Source organism: Triplophysa rosa, linkage group LG10 (genome assembly GCF_024868665.1).
Source record: "Triplophysa rosa linkage group LG10, Trosa_1v2, whole genome shotgun sequence".
Classification (NCBI taxonomy): Eukaryota; Metazoa; Chordata; class Actinopteri; order Cypriniformes; family Nemacheilidae; genus Triplophysa; species Triplophysa rosa.
In genome coordinates, this window is record NC_079899.1 from 25,610,163 (window position 1) to 25,627,521 (window position 17,359).

General features: G+C 42.4%; 2 protein-coding genes across 4 annotated transcripts in view; one reads left to right on the forward strand and one right to left on the reverse strand.

Annotated features, from left to right (window-relative positions):
* The first annotated feature begins 501 nt into the window (after nucleotides 1-501).
* Nucleotides 502-3,082, forward strand: grem1b (gremlin 1b). The gene is made up of 2 exons (XM_057343491.1): nucleotides 502-616; nucleotides 1,300-3,082. The coding sequence occupies exon 2, from the start codon at nucleotides 1,304-1,306 to the stop codon at nucleotides 1,832-1,834; it is 531 nt and encodes a 176-aa protein (XP_057199474.1). The 5' UTR covers nucleotides 502-616; nucleotides 1,300-1,303; the 3' UTR covers nucleotides 1,835-3,082.
* Nucleotides 3,083-3,400: 318 nt separating this feature from the next.
* Nucleotides 3,401-17,359, reverse strand: part of LOC130560042 (formin) — a 52,840-nt gene continuing 38,881 nt past the window's right edge. For all 3 annotated transcript variants that reach the window (XM_057343487.1, XM_057343490.1, XM_057343488.1), the window contains 5 exons: nucleotides 13,789-13,881; nucleotides 9,060-9,111; nucleotides 5,853-6,002; nucleotides 4,777-4,858; nucleotides 3,401-4,696 (listed from right to left, as the gene is read on the reverse strand). In XM_057343487.1, coding sequence (XP_057199470.1) covers nucleotides 4,652-4,696; nucleotides 4,777-4,858; nucleotides 5,853-6,002; nucleotides 9,060-9,111; nucleotides 13,789-13,881 — 422 coding nt within the window. In that variant the 3' untranslated portion in view covers nucleotides 3,401-4,651. The remainder of the gene's footprint in view (nucleotides 4,697-4,776; nucleotides 4,859-5,852; nucleotides 6,003-9,059; nucleotides 9,112-13,788; nucleotides 13,882-17,359) is intronic.

The following is a 17,359-nucleotide window of genomic DNA, read 5'->3' on the forward strand; positions in this document are numbered from 1 at the left end:
CCAGAAAACATTCATTTGAGAAAAAAATGCAACCTTCTCGACCCATCTGAACTTGTGTTTTCTTTCTTTATATTATTGTTTTTTCATTACGATACGTTTAATATCATTATATATTTTGATACATATTTACGTGTTTCATGAAATATATTTTTCATCCTCAGTCATTAACTCCTTTTCTGTTTTTTTAAAACACTTTTCTAAGTTTATTTTACACCCATAAATGATTTGGCGTGTGTTTGTGTCTCTCAGAAAATTGTCATATGTGTCTGATGTTCGTCTTTGGAGATGTTCAGGTCAGTTTGGACAGACAGATAAACTCCTCCCGCCTCTCTCTCTCTCTCTGTCTGTCTCTCTCTCTCTCTGTCTGTCTCTCTCTCTCTCTCTCTCTCTCTCAGACTGTCTCTCTGTCTGTTTGTGTCTGTGTTTCGGGGGGCGGATAGCTCTGATTCACTTGTATTGTTTCTGGCCAATAATGTATGTCGTGCGCATTTAACCAGACATAGCTCGTGTTCGGGACTCCAGTGAGAGGGTCTATGGGACAGACAAGAGCCCTTCAGGATTGACAGCTGTCCTCACAAACATCTCCAGACTGATTTAAATCCAAACACACCGACAGGTGAGACTTTATACACATTTACCGTTGAATGCATGCGCGCGGGAGCAGGTGTCTGTTCATTACGCATTAAGTTATACATATTCAGAAATAACATCTCTATCCAATGTCATTCGTTTATATATTTTTTCGTTTATATTTGTATAGCAAACGTGCAGTAGCCTAATGTTTTTTACGCAATGAAGACCACTTGAAAAAAAATCAGTTTTACTAAAAATATCACGTTTGAACTATGGTTTTGTAGCCAATGGTTACTGTGGGTTTACCATGATTAACTATAACTATAGTAACCTTGGTTTTTGTTTTTATTTGTAGTGAAACTGTGTTTAATTTTCGTAAGAGTGGTTCTAATAAACCCACAACAGCTCTCCTGAAACTCTTTACGCACGAATGATTCTCCAAAAGCGACTGGAATTATTATTTTTAGAAGGGCCGTGGTTTAATAAATGAAAACTTTGGTCAATTGTTGAAACTGGAAAACTACAAAAATACTTAATAATAACCATTGTTTCTGGACATAGTGTTTTTGGACGTAATAATGTATTGGTTTTTTATTGGTATTCCGTTTTTGCGGAATGAACAGAATGAATCCATAATTCAATATATTTTTTGAATATATATATATATATCATTTTATTTTTTAATATTACTACTGAGACATGTTTCTGACTTTTTTCCCCCTGCAGTAATATGATGGCCACATCCGTCCGGACTCTTTGCGCGCTGCTTTTCATCTGCGTCCTCGTTCCCAATCGCACCGAATCCAAGCGCAACCGCGGCGCGATTCCTCATCCCGACAAGAGCAATCCGAACGAGTCAGACCAGCACCCCCGTCAGGCCGGCTCCGACTCGAGAGGCAGAACCCGAAGCTCTTCTGAAGAGGTTCTGGAGTCCAGCCAGGAGGCTCTGCACGTGACCGAGCGCCGCTACCTGAAGCGCGACTGGTGCAAGACGCAGCCGTTAAAACAGACGATCAACGAGGAGGGATGCGCGAGCCGCACCATCATCAACCGCTTCTGCTACGGCCAGTGCAACTCCTTCTACATTCCCAGACACGTGAGGAGAGAGGAGGGAGCCTTTCAGTCCTGCTCCTTCTGTAAACCCAAAAGATTCACCACCATGACCTTCACCCTCAACTGCCCCGATCAGCAGCCACCGACTCGCAAGAAGCGCGTGCAGCGCGTCAAACAGTGCCGATGCGTCTCCATAGATCTGGTCTAGAGAGCCTGTCTGGAGGATTTAACACGGATGGATCCACGCAGAATGTGTTTGAAAGCGTCACTCAGTAAGAACACACGAGTGTTTGACACGTTTGATCTGATGGAAGTGATCAAAACAGGCGTGCGTAAAAGCCGTCCACACCACACCACTGTAGGTCTATCCAACCAGACGCACATATCCGTTCTTTATTAGCAGCTGCTAGAATTCAAGTCAAATTCATCACCACCACGAGGAACCAAAATGACTATCGAATCATCTTGAATTTGACTTTCTTCATGTAGACTACAACCATTTATTCGATGGACGCAGGCACATTTTATATTCGTCAAAACTGCGTTTTAAATCACGCGCACACACATTCATACAGTCGCATGTCATTTTGTATGCTTGGGTTTCTGAAAGTCGGAAGTGGGTTTCTGTTGGGCTAATATTAAAACTGACCTGCATTAAAAAAATCTCCAATATAGTTATTAACTCATATCAATTGAGATTTGACATAAAATATGTGTACAGCAATTTGTAACAATTGTTCACAAGGCAGATTTCAATGTTATTTAAAAGAACTACTCGTGATAAACAGCATGTAAAATATCTCACAGTGAGGTCCAGAAGTTTGAGATGACCAGAGGAAGGTTTTTTCCTCAATTACAATGAATAAAATCAGCAAATTGAATAAAAAGTGAAATAGATTTTGTTGAACAAAACTCGGACCTCTTGAAGACAGAAGATAACATATACAGTTCAGTGACTATATAGGGTTCGTCCGAACATTGATTCTTTCCCAGTGTAACTCAACACATTTTTGTGATGTCAGAACTTTGGACTTCACTGTAGTCACCTTTTTACCCACTCTTCAAAAAATGGATTGACATGTCAACTACTCGCACAGATTTTGTTTGCAGGTGGACTGGAAGTGTCTAGTGTAGTATGTGTGATGTATATGTACGGTGACATGTGATTCACAGAAGTGCATGTCTTCATTAATCTCCAACAGTTTAAAGACTGAGAGTTTCCACTATGTGGAATTGTACTCGAATTTATTTAATGTTATCAGTTTTTGTAGATGTTTCTGCTGGATTGCTGTGAATGTTTGTGGCAGACAGAACAAACATTGAGTTATTAGTCTATTTATGATATCAGTCGTGGAGATCTTTCTGTATGTTAAAGGTCTGCTGTATGTTGTTGTGGTTGATGACTGTATAAAGAACAGCTGCATGCGTTCTGTGGATGAATCATATGAATAAAACATCAGTCTGACCTCTGACCTCTCTCTGACAGTCGCGTGGACGTGTCGCCGATTCACTCATTACATGCTTCATAAATAACAGCACAAACTGATTTCATGCAGCGTGCGTTACGCTCGACACATGCACATGAAACCCATGAGACGCTTTGTTAACAGAACATTCTTCAGAAGGAATCGGTGAATAAACAGAAACCGCAGACTGCTTTACGCCCTTCATTAAGAGAAGCTGCTAAACCGATGAAGGGCCAAACTAGACTGACGTTTCACTCCAGACTGACGTGATCAAATTCATTATAAAAACATAAACAAAATTTTCAGGGGAGTACATTTGTTTTACTCAGAGAAACTGTTTCATATTATTGGTCCAGTGTACTAAAAGTGAATAACTAAAAATAATGTACAATATAAAAAAAAATTGAAAGCAATTTTTCTTTTTATGTGCAGAGGTTGATATCAAATAAAAAGAGTTTATTTCACCTAACGAGAGGCGTTTGAACAAACTTAAAAGAACAAAGGATAATTTGAAGAGTTTATTTCCAAAATGAGATAACTCCGTTTTTAACATTTTTCAAAAAACATGTTTTTTTTTATTGTGCATTCCAATTAATATAAATCTAACTGCAGTTGGTTTGTTTTGATTCAAGCCATAATGACTCAAAAAATACAGCTAACTAACACAATAAAAACATTTTAAAATCTCATTTTGGAAACAAACTCTTCATTTGGACCCATCGTGATGCTAAATTCTTGCATAAAAATGATTTGCATGAACAATGTTACAGAACTTTAAACATGAAACGTAAATGAAACGACCAGTGACAAATGTACGTACACACAGATTCATCATTTATAAATGAATAGACAAACCCTCTCTCCAAGCAAAACATTCTTATGCATTTCGTAACAAAAGCATTTTCTGAACAAACCGGGCGGGTCATTCGCTCACTTGCACTTTTAAAAATACTCTGGGTCAACATACTGTATTTCTCTAGCGTAACATCGTACGGCTCGTTCTACGTTCAGCAGCGTTCTGAAATAAACATGTACACAGACAGTTTTCAGACACAATATTGCATAGGCTTCATAACTGAAGTGCGTAAAAGTGCTTCGCACTTAATCGAGTTTCATTTGGCAAAACGTGGAAAAGCAACAAGGTGACAAATGCTGAAAGAAAACAAACAGCAATTCAACGAGCCATTAAAGTGATTCGTTTTCCGTTCAAGTACAAAGATAGATGACATCATGTCGGCCCTTGACGTGTTCATGTGATTTTAGGCCGTGACTGATGCACATATGAGGCACTGCTGTTTACATGTCCATGTAGATGTTGGATTGAGATCTACAGATCAAGTCCTGCCACATTCAGCATCACTTCTGAACTCAAACAAAAGGATCTTCTTAAAAGAATAAGTTCTTTCAATCACGTGCTCTCTTCATTTGCCGTTTTGAACGATTCAGGTTTCTCAGGAGTACACCGGCGCTGATCTGAGATCAGTCACAGATTGAACGGTCAGCAGATGATCTCAAGAAAATGTGATGTCCGAATCAATGATGGGCGACCTCTTCTCGTCTCAGCTGGACGACACACCTGCTTCTTTCTTCCGAAGTCGTTCTTTCTGCGAAAGCGAACGCATTTGGTTTTACTCCGTATTGAAAACGAGACACGACGCTCTACGAACACAAGTGCTTATCTCACCAGACTGTTTGCGTTGATCTGTTTCGTCTCCACTTTCTTCTCCGCCGTGATCTTTTGGACGTTTTCTTTAGCTGCTTTTAGTCTGAAAAGAAAACGGTTATAATATAAAATCTCGTTCGCTCAAAAATGACTTTTGTCATCATTTCTTCATCCTTATGATATTTGTTCAGTATGATAGTAAACACTATTATAGTCTAGCAACAACAACACATTCTTTATTCTCGAACACTTTATACTTCTAAATCATTTTTACGGCAAAACATGGAAATATTTTCTATTAACTTGAGAAGCAAAACTTTGGGAGAACTAAAAACTGTGGGATTATAAGACATGTTTATCTTACAATGAATACGTTTTCTAAACCTGTTGGCATTTTTTGTCTTATTTTAAGCATAAACCTGACTACATAAAAATAAACATGACGAAACACTGATCACATGTCTGTCTTTCTATCTGATAACTATGTAAACTCTTAAAAATAAAGAACAGCGATGCCATAGAAGAACCATTCAGTCACTTTTTGTTTTACCACAAAAAACCTTTTGTGAAACAGAAAGGTTCTTCGGATGTTAAAGGTTCTTCATGTTACCAAAAGGTTCTTCTATGGCATCCAAGCGAGTGTGAGTCACATTACTGCTGTTAAACAGGTCATCGTCTCTCTGTCCTCGTCTCTAAAAGCTCTTGTGCATCCATTCCTTCGCTCTTTTTCCTCACGAGAGCTCTTACAGAAAACACGGGACTCTGTAACCCGTCCCAGACTCGCGCTGTCGCCGTTTCGCGCTTCAAATGAGCCTCGAGACAAATAAAAATCAACAAGTTTGGAGCGTTATTAAAGCACGAGGCGCATCAAAGAAAAGAGCGGGCGGGTCCGGAGCGCAGTCACTCGCTGGCTGGATTTATGATGTCACTCTTGACCCGTGCGTCCAGTTAGCAGAGCTCCCCGCTGGGGGACAGAACCTCTCCCGACATCCCTCGGCTTTTACTGGCGGCGCGCTTCACTGCTTTACTATAGTAAATACTCAAGTATACCACACTTGATGGATGCGGGATGAGGTTTGATTTCTATAAAGGCTCACCTCTCTTTAGACATGGTTTTAATCTCACGGTTCCACGTGTTCTTGAAGTCATTGCAGAACTCGTACCAGAGCATGAAGATGTGATTGGGAAAGACCTCTTTTTCTCCAGACTTGGGTTTGAGCCCAAAGTACATCACCACTTCCTGAAAGCTAAAGGAAACACAATCACGCCGAGTCTCTTAACACATTAAAGACATCAGATGTGACGGAGGAGATGAACTGCAGACTCTCATCAATCTGCTGATGATCAAACTATTACTCACTCTTCATAACAACTGCGTGTTTAGGAAATATTTGTTTGAGTCACAGTTCACATCAACACTAACAACAAACAAAAACAAACCGATTTTTTTTCATTCTTGATGTTTGTTCATGTCCTTCTTTTTCGCTCTGTTACAACACGAGAAACATAGAAGTGAGTGAGTTTGTTTCTACGGGAGGTCAGACTGAACTAATGTTACTCAACAGATGCGGTTTACAAACCCTGTCTGATGGATTTTCTAACGTGATTCAAAACGGTAACAGATCCATTAAAAACCAAAAGCATTCCACCGGATGAAGTGAAATTTAGAGGAATAAACTAGAAGTGTGTGTTTAATATATCATCACGCAGGAATGTGATGAATGTGTTGATGAGGTGGAAGAGAAGCATCAGCTGCGTGTGGATGTCGTACTGATGTCATTAGGAGTGAAAACACCGCAAACACAACGAGGCAGAAAATCACGTTCAGTGACCACAAATCAAGTAAGAGACGGTGATTAATGACAACACTGTGTGTGTGTGTGTGTTAAATCACACACATCAGTGCACAAATTCTCTCTCTCTCACTCACTCAAAGTCCCTCACTGACACACACACACGCGCACACGCGCACGCACGCACGCACGTACGCACGCACGCACGCACACACACACACGCACGCACACGCACGCACACACACACACGCACACACACACACGCACACACACACACACGCACACACACACACGCACACACACACACACACACACATGTCTGGTTTATTATCTCCGTGGGGACAGTCCATAGGCGTAATGTTTTTATACTGTACAAACTGTATATTCTATCCCCTATCCCTAACCCTATCCCTAAACCTAAAGATCATAGAACACTTTTTGCATTTTTAGATTAAAAAAAAATATTGTTCTGTACAATTTATAAGCTTTTGTGCCCATGAGGACCTCAATTTTGGTCCCCACGGTGACACGAGTCCCCATGTGTTGGTGTGTATTCAGGTTTAGGTCCCCACCGGGATATACAAACATGAACACACAGACACATGCATACACTCACACACGCACGCACGCACCACACGCACAAACACAACACACCGCACACACACCACCACACACACACGCACACACACACACACACACACACTTGTTACACACACGGCACACACAACACACACGCGCACACACACACGCGCACACACACACACCACAGCGCACACACAGCAAAACAGATGTTGTTGACCACAACATGTATCAGTATGTACCACAACACACACACACACATTCTCTCTCAAACATACTACCCAACATACACACACTCGTCAAACTTCCACACTACATAACACACACATTCTCTCGCTGTTACACACACGCAAACACTACTTGATGGCAAAAGCCCCTGCAGACTGACACACATCCATCAGCCCTCGCTCACCTGCGCACTTACAGAACTAAACAACACAACTATAGAGATCTTATGACTGCACGACTGTTTCTGTCCGGCTCATTTCCTGTGTTCAGTTGTGTGATGAAGCTGGTTTCTACAGAAGAGATGATGATGAACGTCAGTATGAATGTATGAAATAAACCCCAGCTCAGACACCCAGACGTGTCATCTTAATCTCTGACGGCAGACATATCCTGAACACGCTTCAAACCCTCTGCGTCAGGCTCTAGATGTCCGTCACAGATCTCGCCCCTCTTGTAAGATCAAAGGCGCGCTCGTGTAGCTCAGCGTGCTCACAGAGTGGATGTGTGTAAAGGTGATGCCCCTCTGCTTGGGCCACATGTGGACGCCCACCCAGGTCCCGGACGAGTGCCCGAGGCCGCCCGTATCCATCACCCGCGTGTCACTTTAACGAGGTGCGTCCATGGGAACTCTGGGAAAGCCTCACTAAGCGCTCCTGTTGGTTGGGCCCGCGTGTGGAGCAAATTAAAGGGAAATTAAAAGAGCGCCTGGACCGTTTGATCAATACGGCTCAATTCCACACCTCCGCGCGGTCAGACGTGCCCGAGTGGCGCCGCGTGCGCGGGATTCTCGTCTGAAGTCTCGCCCACCGCCATCAAACCCGTTCTCTCCTTCTTCTGCATGGAAACACGGCCTCGGCCTCGTTTATTTAACTTCACTTTGTTTTGACTCGGACTGGAGAATGTACACAAGGGAAAACAATCAATAGGATTCGTTCTAGATATTTTCCATCGTGCGGCATCTGGCTGGCGAATATTTGTCATGAATCGGAGAGTGAGGGCGTGTTGTCGACGCATGATAACGTCACGTGACACAGGCAAGTGTATTTCAAGGAAATCCCAGAATGCAATGCAACGAGCTCAGATGTGAGAAATGATTTTGATATCAATGAAGTCTCATCCGCTACAAATAGAACTCGACAAATATTGACATTTCAAATAAATTTTAGCGCGAAAGTTGAATCATAAATCGTCCATCAAAAGCGTTCATAGGCCCGATTCACATTTCACAAAATCGGACGGAAAACGTGAGCCGCGCCGCTTTCTCTCTCCAAATGACATTCAGAAAGGTTGAACTATTTCCATCTCGATGCGGCGCCGACGCACCTAGAAATATGTGCCGCGCGTCAGAAAAAAACACGAAATGTGAATCAGCCTTATGCAGATTTCAAGGAATATAATGTGCGCGCCTTGATCTGATTAGCTAGGGGTTTTCAGTCTTTGTGTGGTTAGTTTCATGTTTAAATAATGTTCGCGAGAGGCCCTCTCTCTGAAGTCTGCTCCCTATGTAGGCAGCTCACGAGGGTCTGGAAAAGAGCGGTCGTGTCTGCGGTCGCCAAGACGTGTCATGGTTTCTCTTATCAGTTCAGACTAATGACTTCAGACAGCTCTTAAACTGCGAAGTGAACACTAATTAGTGCACATCAATCCACCTCGCCATGCTTTCTGAAAAGAGCCGCTCGGGGAGAGCCAGTCAGGATCGCTCACCTCTTCTGTGCAGCTTGCAGACGCTGATCTTCAGTCGTGTGCTCACACTGAGCTGTAGAGAAGAAAACAGAGGAAACTAGTGTAAAGAAACTGGTTTATTACATCACATTCACCTGAAATAAAGAAAAGAGCGGCAAACATGAAACCATCTGGAATGTTTCTCCTGACAGAAATGACATCAAATGAACAAAACCCCGAGGAAAATGTTGTTGCTCAGATGTTGCTCTCATATAGCTCAGGAGGTTTGAGATTTGTATGAATTTAGCCTAAAACTGCTCATGAGAAATCAAAACAAGAGTGTGATTGTGAACACATGACGAGTGTGGAGGTGTAACAGATCGTAGAGGTGAAATCATCTGGATTTGAGTCAACGTGATGAGACATGTTTGAGTTGATATTGAGATCTTCAATAAAATTGACATATGATTGCAGACGAGACAAATCTGAGCTCAGTTTGACACATTGTTGACATCTCTTCTCAAACTCTAATGACATTTCTGACTCGTTTTCTCAAGAGAAATATCTGAGACGCAGATTTGATGTCTCAATGTCGTCTAGGAGATTTAAGATCTCATCTGTGATTTTTTTTTAAATTGTGAGAATTCAATGAGAAATATTTGAGCTCATATTGAAATTTGATGTCAGACTTGAGATAACCTAGACTTGTGTATCTCTTCGGTGTGTGAGTGTTGTGGTCACACATGCACACACACACGCGCGCACACGTACGCACACGCACACACACACACACACACACACACACACACACACACACACACACACACACACACACACACACACACACACAACATATTAACAACACACAGGCATCAGATCACCTTCACATGCACAAGCAACACACACAGAAGCACCTAAACACACACAACAATGCACCTACACACACAACACACACACACACACACACACACTTGGGCTACCTTCACTTCCAAAGTGCACTGTTTTACGCACACACACTTCCCTTCTTGACTGCATCATCCCCAAAACACACACACACACACACACACACACACACACACACACACACACACACACACACACACACACACACACACACAAAGAGCACACACATACACATATACATGCAATAAAGATGTGTACATGCTAACATGGATATGCCAACAGCACTGACACACAAAACTACACATGCACATACAAACACTCACCTGTCAATGTCACTTCCTCGCTTTCGTTCTTTTCATTATTTTGCTGTTTGTACTTGAATGTCTTACTTCTCCGCCATGTGTTGGGAAGTGTTTTTAAATGCGATTATTATGATTGTTGTTGTTTTTAATGACGACAAACACACACATACACAGAGCGAGACCACAGGCGCCAGTCCACCCCTGCTGAGACCAACGCCATTGGTCACGGCTCACCCCGCTCGCCCCGTTACAACACGACACCCCTCCTTGCCTTCATTAGCCTGAGACAATCAGCCCCCCCCCCCACACACACACGCACACACACACTCTGAAAACAGAAAGCGTGTTCACACTCCTCACAGCCCCCGCCAAAGACCCCCAAACTCGCCTTTGAACAGTTTCTTGGAGACTTCCCCCTCTTAAATCTTGAGTGGGAAAGGCCCCCATCACAGTAAAAAAAAGGGAGATGAATCTGGAAAATGCAGTAAATCTGAGATCATAGCGGTTTCTCCAGCCTGAGATCAATTCTTGCACCTCGGCCGTCCGCCGCACACATCTGCCTTACATTTAAACACTTTTACATGGAGAAACTCCACAGGAGCCACACACACACACGCACCTCAAAGCCACATCAACAACATCACACACATGCCTGCTGGATAGAGTGTGTGTGTGTGTGTATATGCGTGTGTGAATGTTCTATTGTGTGTGTGCTTGTGTGTTTGTTGTTTGTGTGAGAATGTGCTCTTTGTGTGTGTGTGTGTGTGTGTGTGTGTAGTTGCTCCTGTGTGTGTGTGAATGTGCTTTGTGTGTGTTGTTTGTGCATGTGAAGGTGATCTGGTGGCTGTGTGTTGTTGATGTGTTGTGTGTGTGTGAATGTTCTATTGTGTGTGTGCTCTTTGTGTGTGTGTGTGTGTGTAGTTGCTCCTGTGTGTGTGAATGTGATCTGGTGTCTGTGTGTTGTTTATGTGTTGTGTGTGTGTGTAGTTGCTCCTGTGTGTGTGTGTGAATGTGCTTTGTGTGTGTTGTTTATGTGTTGTGTGTGTGTGAATGTTCTTTTGTGTGTGTGCTGTTTGTGTTGTGTGGTTTTTGCGAACGTGACAGTGATGTGGTGCCTGTGTGTGTGTAGTGTTTGTGTGTCTGATTGTGCGTGTTGAATACAGTGTAGTGTGGAAGTGAATGTGCTGTTGTGTGTGTGTTTAAATGTGTGTGAATATGTTCTTGTCTGTGTGTGTTTTAAGGTGCTCTTGTGTGTGTGTTTGTGATCACATAATTACGTAACAGAACTATAAAATACCAACAAAAGGAAAGGACTCGCCCACGTGAGCCGAGACACAACAGACAGAAAGAACAAATAAACCAACAAACAAATAATTCAAGCAGATTGACTCTTAAAGACATGAAACCACACATGGGCTTTCTCTCCTCGTGACATCATCATTGAACACAGAACTTCCGGGTGAAACTGGATTCTGTGAGGTCACCGTGAGCTGAAACTACTAGACAAGACAGATGATAAAACATCATCCAGCACATCACCTCACTCTCCATCAAGTACCCATAATCCTCGGCACGTTTCTGTCCCGTGCCTTCGCTCTGTTCACTTAACTCCGAGACCAAAAGCTCTTAACCCCCCTCCGTCATCTCTCGCCTCCGTTTCAACACCTAAATCTCCATTTCTGTTGTGTATTCCAGTCAAGACAAGACCGATGTGGGCAATAAAACCTGCCGCGTGTTTATAAAAGAGCGCGGGACGGAACCTTTACACTTCTGCTAAATGAAACGGCCCTGTAGACACTCACGGCTTTGAGTGTTGCCAGATTGGAAATGTCCAACTATCGAAGCAGACGCTCAAAACTATCGTATTTGGAAGAAAATGATCCTCAAACATACAGAATACAGCTATTTATCGAGACAAACCATTTTTGACACGACCGGCAGAAGGCGTCATTGCCTGAAACAGGTCTTAGCCATCCTGCCAAACTGGGGTCCTTTTCCCACTCAGTTCTGTATGATTTTTCAACTCAATTTCCCCTCAAACCTTCCTTTTCAGGACTGACCGAAGCGCCGGAAATGACTTGTACGCAGGAACGCTAACTTGCGCTCATGAGAGAGAGTCATTTTCCATAAAGATTGGCCGAGAAGACGTAGCGTGAGGCATGCGTAACTGCACGTTCTCCTCACAATCACGACAGCAGACGTAGGATCCACAGCGAGATCAACGAGCAGGGCGAGTGGGGTAAGATGAGCCACCCACTGTATCTCAGCGAATGACCGCACATTTTGGAATCACCTGTTATTTCGGCCAGAATGTGACAATGTGAAGCACATGGGAGAACTGGACAGCATCAACTGACTTTAAAAGCTGTTTTCGGCTCGTCAAAGTACAAATTTTGCATATCAGCTGTAATGTCTGGTACACTCGAAGCAAATGTATCCAGGTCTAAAAACATTTATGACGCATGTTGGTGATTTACCAACATATAAAACCATGCAAATAATTTGGCTAAATGGTAGCCTGAATTTGTAATCTCGCTAGTTTCATCCAAAGGAGCAGCTAAGGGGCAAAGTGAGCCAGATGCTGTGGGTTAAATCGAGCCAGTGTCGACACTTAAGTTAACTTCAATATCTCACTTTTAAACCTGTATAATTTCAATGAAACTTAAGTCACCAATGGCCGAACATGTTTGGCATTAAAAGCACCGTATAATGCCACGAATCTACAAAAACAGACATAGCGAGAGCAGAAATTCATTTATTTTGAATCCCCAAACTTTCTCTTTAGTCTGTTTTTGGAAGGTTACAACTTTGGTTGGTTATTTCAGAAATGCAAACTGAAAGATATTGCAAGGTAAAGGTATTGACATGTAAAGTTTATTTGGTTCTTTTTTGTTTAAGTTAGTAACTATTAGTATTTGTAAGGGAAAATAATGATTGACTTTAAAAAAACACGGTCTTTATTCAAATTCAGTTGCATGCTCAATATATCTCCATGCGGTTCAACTTACCCCCATCGTGGGGCAAACTGAGCCGCAGGAGCACGTTTTTATAAGAAGCCATATTTTTAAAACCATATGTCATAAATGTGTTCTTATCATTTAGATTGATAGGAAACATCCTGAAATTAGATGAAATACTTTTAGATTTTTTTTTTTTTTTAGATTTAGATTCAATTTATTGTCATTGCACATGTACAAGTACAAGGCAACGAAATGTGACCTCTGCATTTAACCCATCCAGAGAGTAGTGAACACACGTACACCCGGAGCAGTGGGCAGCTATCACTACAGCGCCCGGGGAGTGCAATATCACTATTGCACTGATGCCTCATTTTCTTTCATCTTGAGGACCGCATAAGTAAAAAATGGCTCATCTTACCCCTATAGAAGCCATATGATTCCAACGACCATCATTTTGAAGTGTCACATAATTCTGAAATTATTGTACATGATGGGATTTTTGTCATTATTGATCGTACAGAGATTACAGACACAAAATGATGGTATGTCTGGCAACACGATGACACGCACGTGATGACGTCATTAACAACACCTCACGTCACTCACCCGTGCTGATGAACGTCTCCATCTTGTCTTGGAAGGGTTGGAGATGTTCCTCTGAGGAGTTCTCGCACACCTGCCGGACCTCCTTCTCACAAGCTGCGGGAGACATGAAGAGAAACACGTCACGAGACCTGACAGAGAACGACACGAGTCGTGGCATATTAATGAAGAGCGGGTGCGTTTGGCGTATCGCATGTCCGGCACGTTCGTAAATATCGATTTAAATGAGAAACACAAGGACGAGGCGCGCGAATCCCCACAACAGATGACTATTAAAAGGCGAACATGTTTGGAGCGCGTTCAAAACGTAACGGGAGAAAGAATGCTTTTGATTTCTGCATCTCAACAACAGATTTGTTCTGGTGGCAAACGCCGGAGAGATTTTATGGCTTTTCCTAACGAATTCAGTGTTTGTAGCTCATTATACAGTCGGGAATCTGAGCTTTGTTTCCAATCGCTGGAGTGCCTTTCTGTAAACATAGATGTAAACATAGACGCCGGGTTCGACCGGGAATCAAAGCGGCATGGTTTGATATTCACACACACAGTCAACAAGCTCTCGGGTGTTTATCAGGTGTCTTCCAATATGGCGGACGACAGAAAGAAACATGCGCTAATGATGCATCTATGTACACGCGCGTCTACGTTTGAGAAACTGGAGATCGTATGGCTCTCATGGCTTGTTCGACCGTTTAACACACCGAGATATGGATGACGTCTGATCTCAGACCAGTTTATGTCTACGAACCAGAAGCAGATGCTGGGTTGAGTTTGAACCTCATTTGTGTTGTTTGTGCTCGATCGGGTCTTTGTTGTGCTGCCAAACAACAGCGTTCACACAAACTCAAAAAAGTACAGGAGGAATACCTCAGATCCGTGCTTTCAATAAACATCTACATGCATGTGTATAATATTCACCTGTTTATCATTATGGGATGTAGTTAATACACACGTGTTGTCGATTGGATGTGGATGTGTCCATGAGACATTCATGAGATTTTTATAAAGCTGGTCTAAAGAACGAGCGTCTCGCTTCTGCTTGTAGCTGTACACAGAACAAACGCAAATATCCAGTGAGAAAGAAAAAATCTCTTTAATATCGCAATTATTTTTCAGAGACATCAATGAGATTAAAATAGAAAGCGAATGGAAACTTTTGCTTAAGTCTCATGTGCGTCTCAGATATTTCTCTTGAGAAAACGAGTCAGAGACGTCAACAGTGTGTCAAACTGAGCTCAGATTTGTCTCGTCTGCAATCAAAAGTCAATATTATTGAAGATCTCCTAATGATCTCAAACATTTCTCATCACATTTACTCAAATCCAAATGATTTTACATCTACAATCTACATTCATGTTACACCTCTCCAGACTCAACATTTCAGTCTCATTTGTTTTTTTATTTATCTTCAGCAGGAGAAACATCTGAGACCAAGTCGATGCCCAAACACACCAAAGAAATCTCATGAGATAAAGAGACATTTCTGAGCAATAACATCTTCATTTGGGAACGCATAAAAAACGAACTCGCTCCAGTTTCTCGTGACGCTGAAAACCACACACCTTATCTTTAGTTTTTACATGAAGTTTGTTATCTATTAAATGATATTATACCACGAGGGCTGCGGAATGCTTCATTCTGATTGGCTGACGAACGTCATCTACGGGCGTGCATTGAACCTATGAAGTAGTTCCTGGTCTGTCGACCGAATTACAGTTCAACATCACTGCGCCAAATTTAGCTATTACAATCTCCTTAAAATGACATGTCATGCGGTGTGTGATGTTGCCGTGTGTGAATGTCAGCCGTCTGCCGAGTTGTGAAGCCGAAAGTGAACGAATAACAAAGTTATTGGCTTGAGAAAAAAGGAGTCGACTCTGAATCACGCCAACGAGTCGACTCGTCTGTCGTTCGAATTTCAGTTCCGGGTCGGATTTGCGTGTAATCCGCCTACGTTCCTTTTGCGACACTGCACGCGGTAGACCAATCACAGCAGACTAGACCATCTGACCAATCAGATCAGAGTAGGCTGACAGAAAGGAGGGGATTAGACGGAAGAATCGCCGAACGAATCATTTAAGAGTCAGTCGAGAAGTGAGGTAATAATAACGGCCTGTTAGTAGAAAATAAAAGCGCTTTTACACCGTGAATTTGTTGTTGGACACTCCATAAACCAAAGTAGGACCTTGAAAATCACAAAATATTTACTCTTTAACTGAATAAGGTTGTACTGTAGCCTACTGTCCACCATTGAATAAAGATCTGACAACAGACTAAATGACAGGTCATTTCCATTGTCTGAGAAGAAATAACTCTTAATATTTATGGACAGCATGACAATTTCAACAACAACACCGGACTGTCCAGACCAAAAACGAAAGCGCATCAACAAACCACATGACACAATCAGCGGGTTAACGATAACACCTAAAAACAGGAAAACAACAGCTTTATTTGTTTAATGAAGTCCAAAATAGGTCTGTGGACAATATGGACGGCCTTTGAATACACAGCAGCAAGCGTTCTATGGCACCGTGAGAACCGCAGATGGCACACAAAACTCCGTGCCATGTCTTTTCTCAAAATGCTTTTCTGATATGAGCAGGCTGTTGAATACGACGAAAACAAATATGGACTCCGTGGCTTTTCTGTCTAAATGAAGCGAACGCATGTGCGCTGTGCTGTCTCTGTCTCTCTCTCGCTCGCTCTCTGACTCTCACTCCGCTCTCTCATACAGGCTCAAGCAACTCCCGTCCGTTCAATTCGTAGAAAAAAATGCGCACCACGAGGTGTAAAGGTTTATGCACATACAGTCCGAAATTTTCGTAACGTATTTGGTGCTGGTTTGTACGGTGTCTCTGAATTGTCAAAACACCTCTAACAAATCCAACCCAGTCTGAATATGTATTTATGACGGACCAAAATATCGGAGGCAGTGTGTAGATGTCAATGTGAGGTCGTATTTATTTTTTAACGTGTGAAAATGTCGGACTCAATGTGCAATGGCTTTAACGGCGATGTGCATTATTTTCTGAGAATTCAACGGCCCGTCGTCAACTATTCCTTAAATAAACAAGACAAAAATCGATAACAATGCTTCTCTATCTTGTCTGTATGAGCGTTGCGTCCAGATTCATCGAGACGGGTTGGCTTTGGACAGTCAGAAGGGTAATAGTCAGGATTTATACAGCGCTCTGGGGTAATTGTAGATTATCTTCATAAATTCTTCAACTGCAGACAAACATCTCGTCTCCCAAAACATTTTTCCAAAACATGATGTCTGAGAGGCTCTGCGTGCAGAAACGTGTTTTTCATTAATGCCGTCTTTCGACATTCATAACTGTTGAGGATACGAGGAACGCATCCATTGTCTTTTCTCTTGGCATATGGGCTGGATCGATGCGCCACTCGCATCTTAAGAAACCGAATAACCCGCAATGCTAGGACACAAACTTCTGGAGAGACTTGTGATTAAAAGATGTTAGAAAAGTCAACCTGCAAACGCGCACGAACACAAGAAATCACACAAAGATGCGAGCCCTCAGAACGTGTAAACTCCACAGACATGAGTGGG

Excerpts from the sequence above, each read along its gene's own strand:
- grem1b (XM_057343491.1), top strand. The coding sequence starts at position 1,304 with ATGATGGCCACATCCGTCCGGACTCTTTGCGCGCTGCTTTTCATCTGC.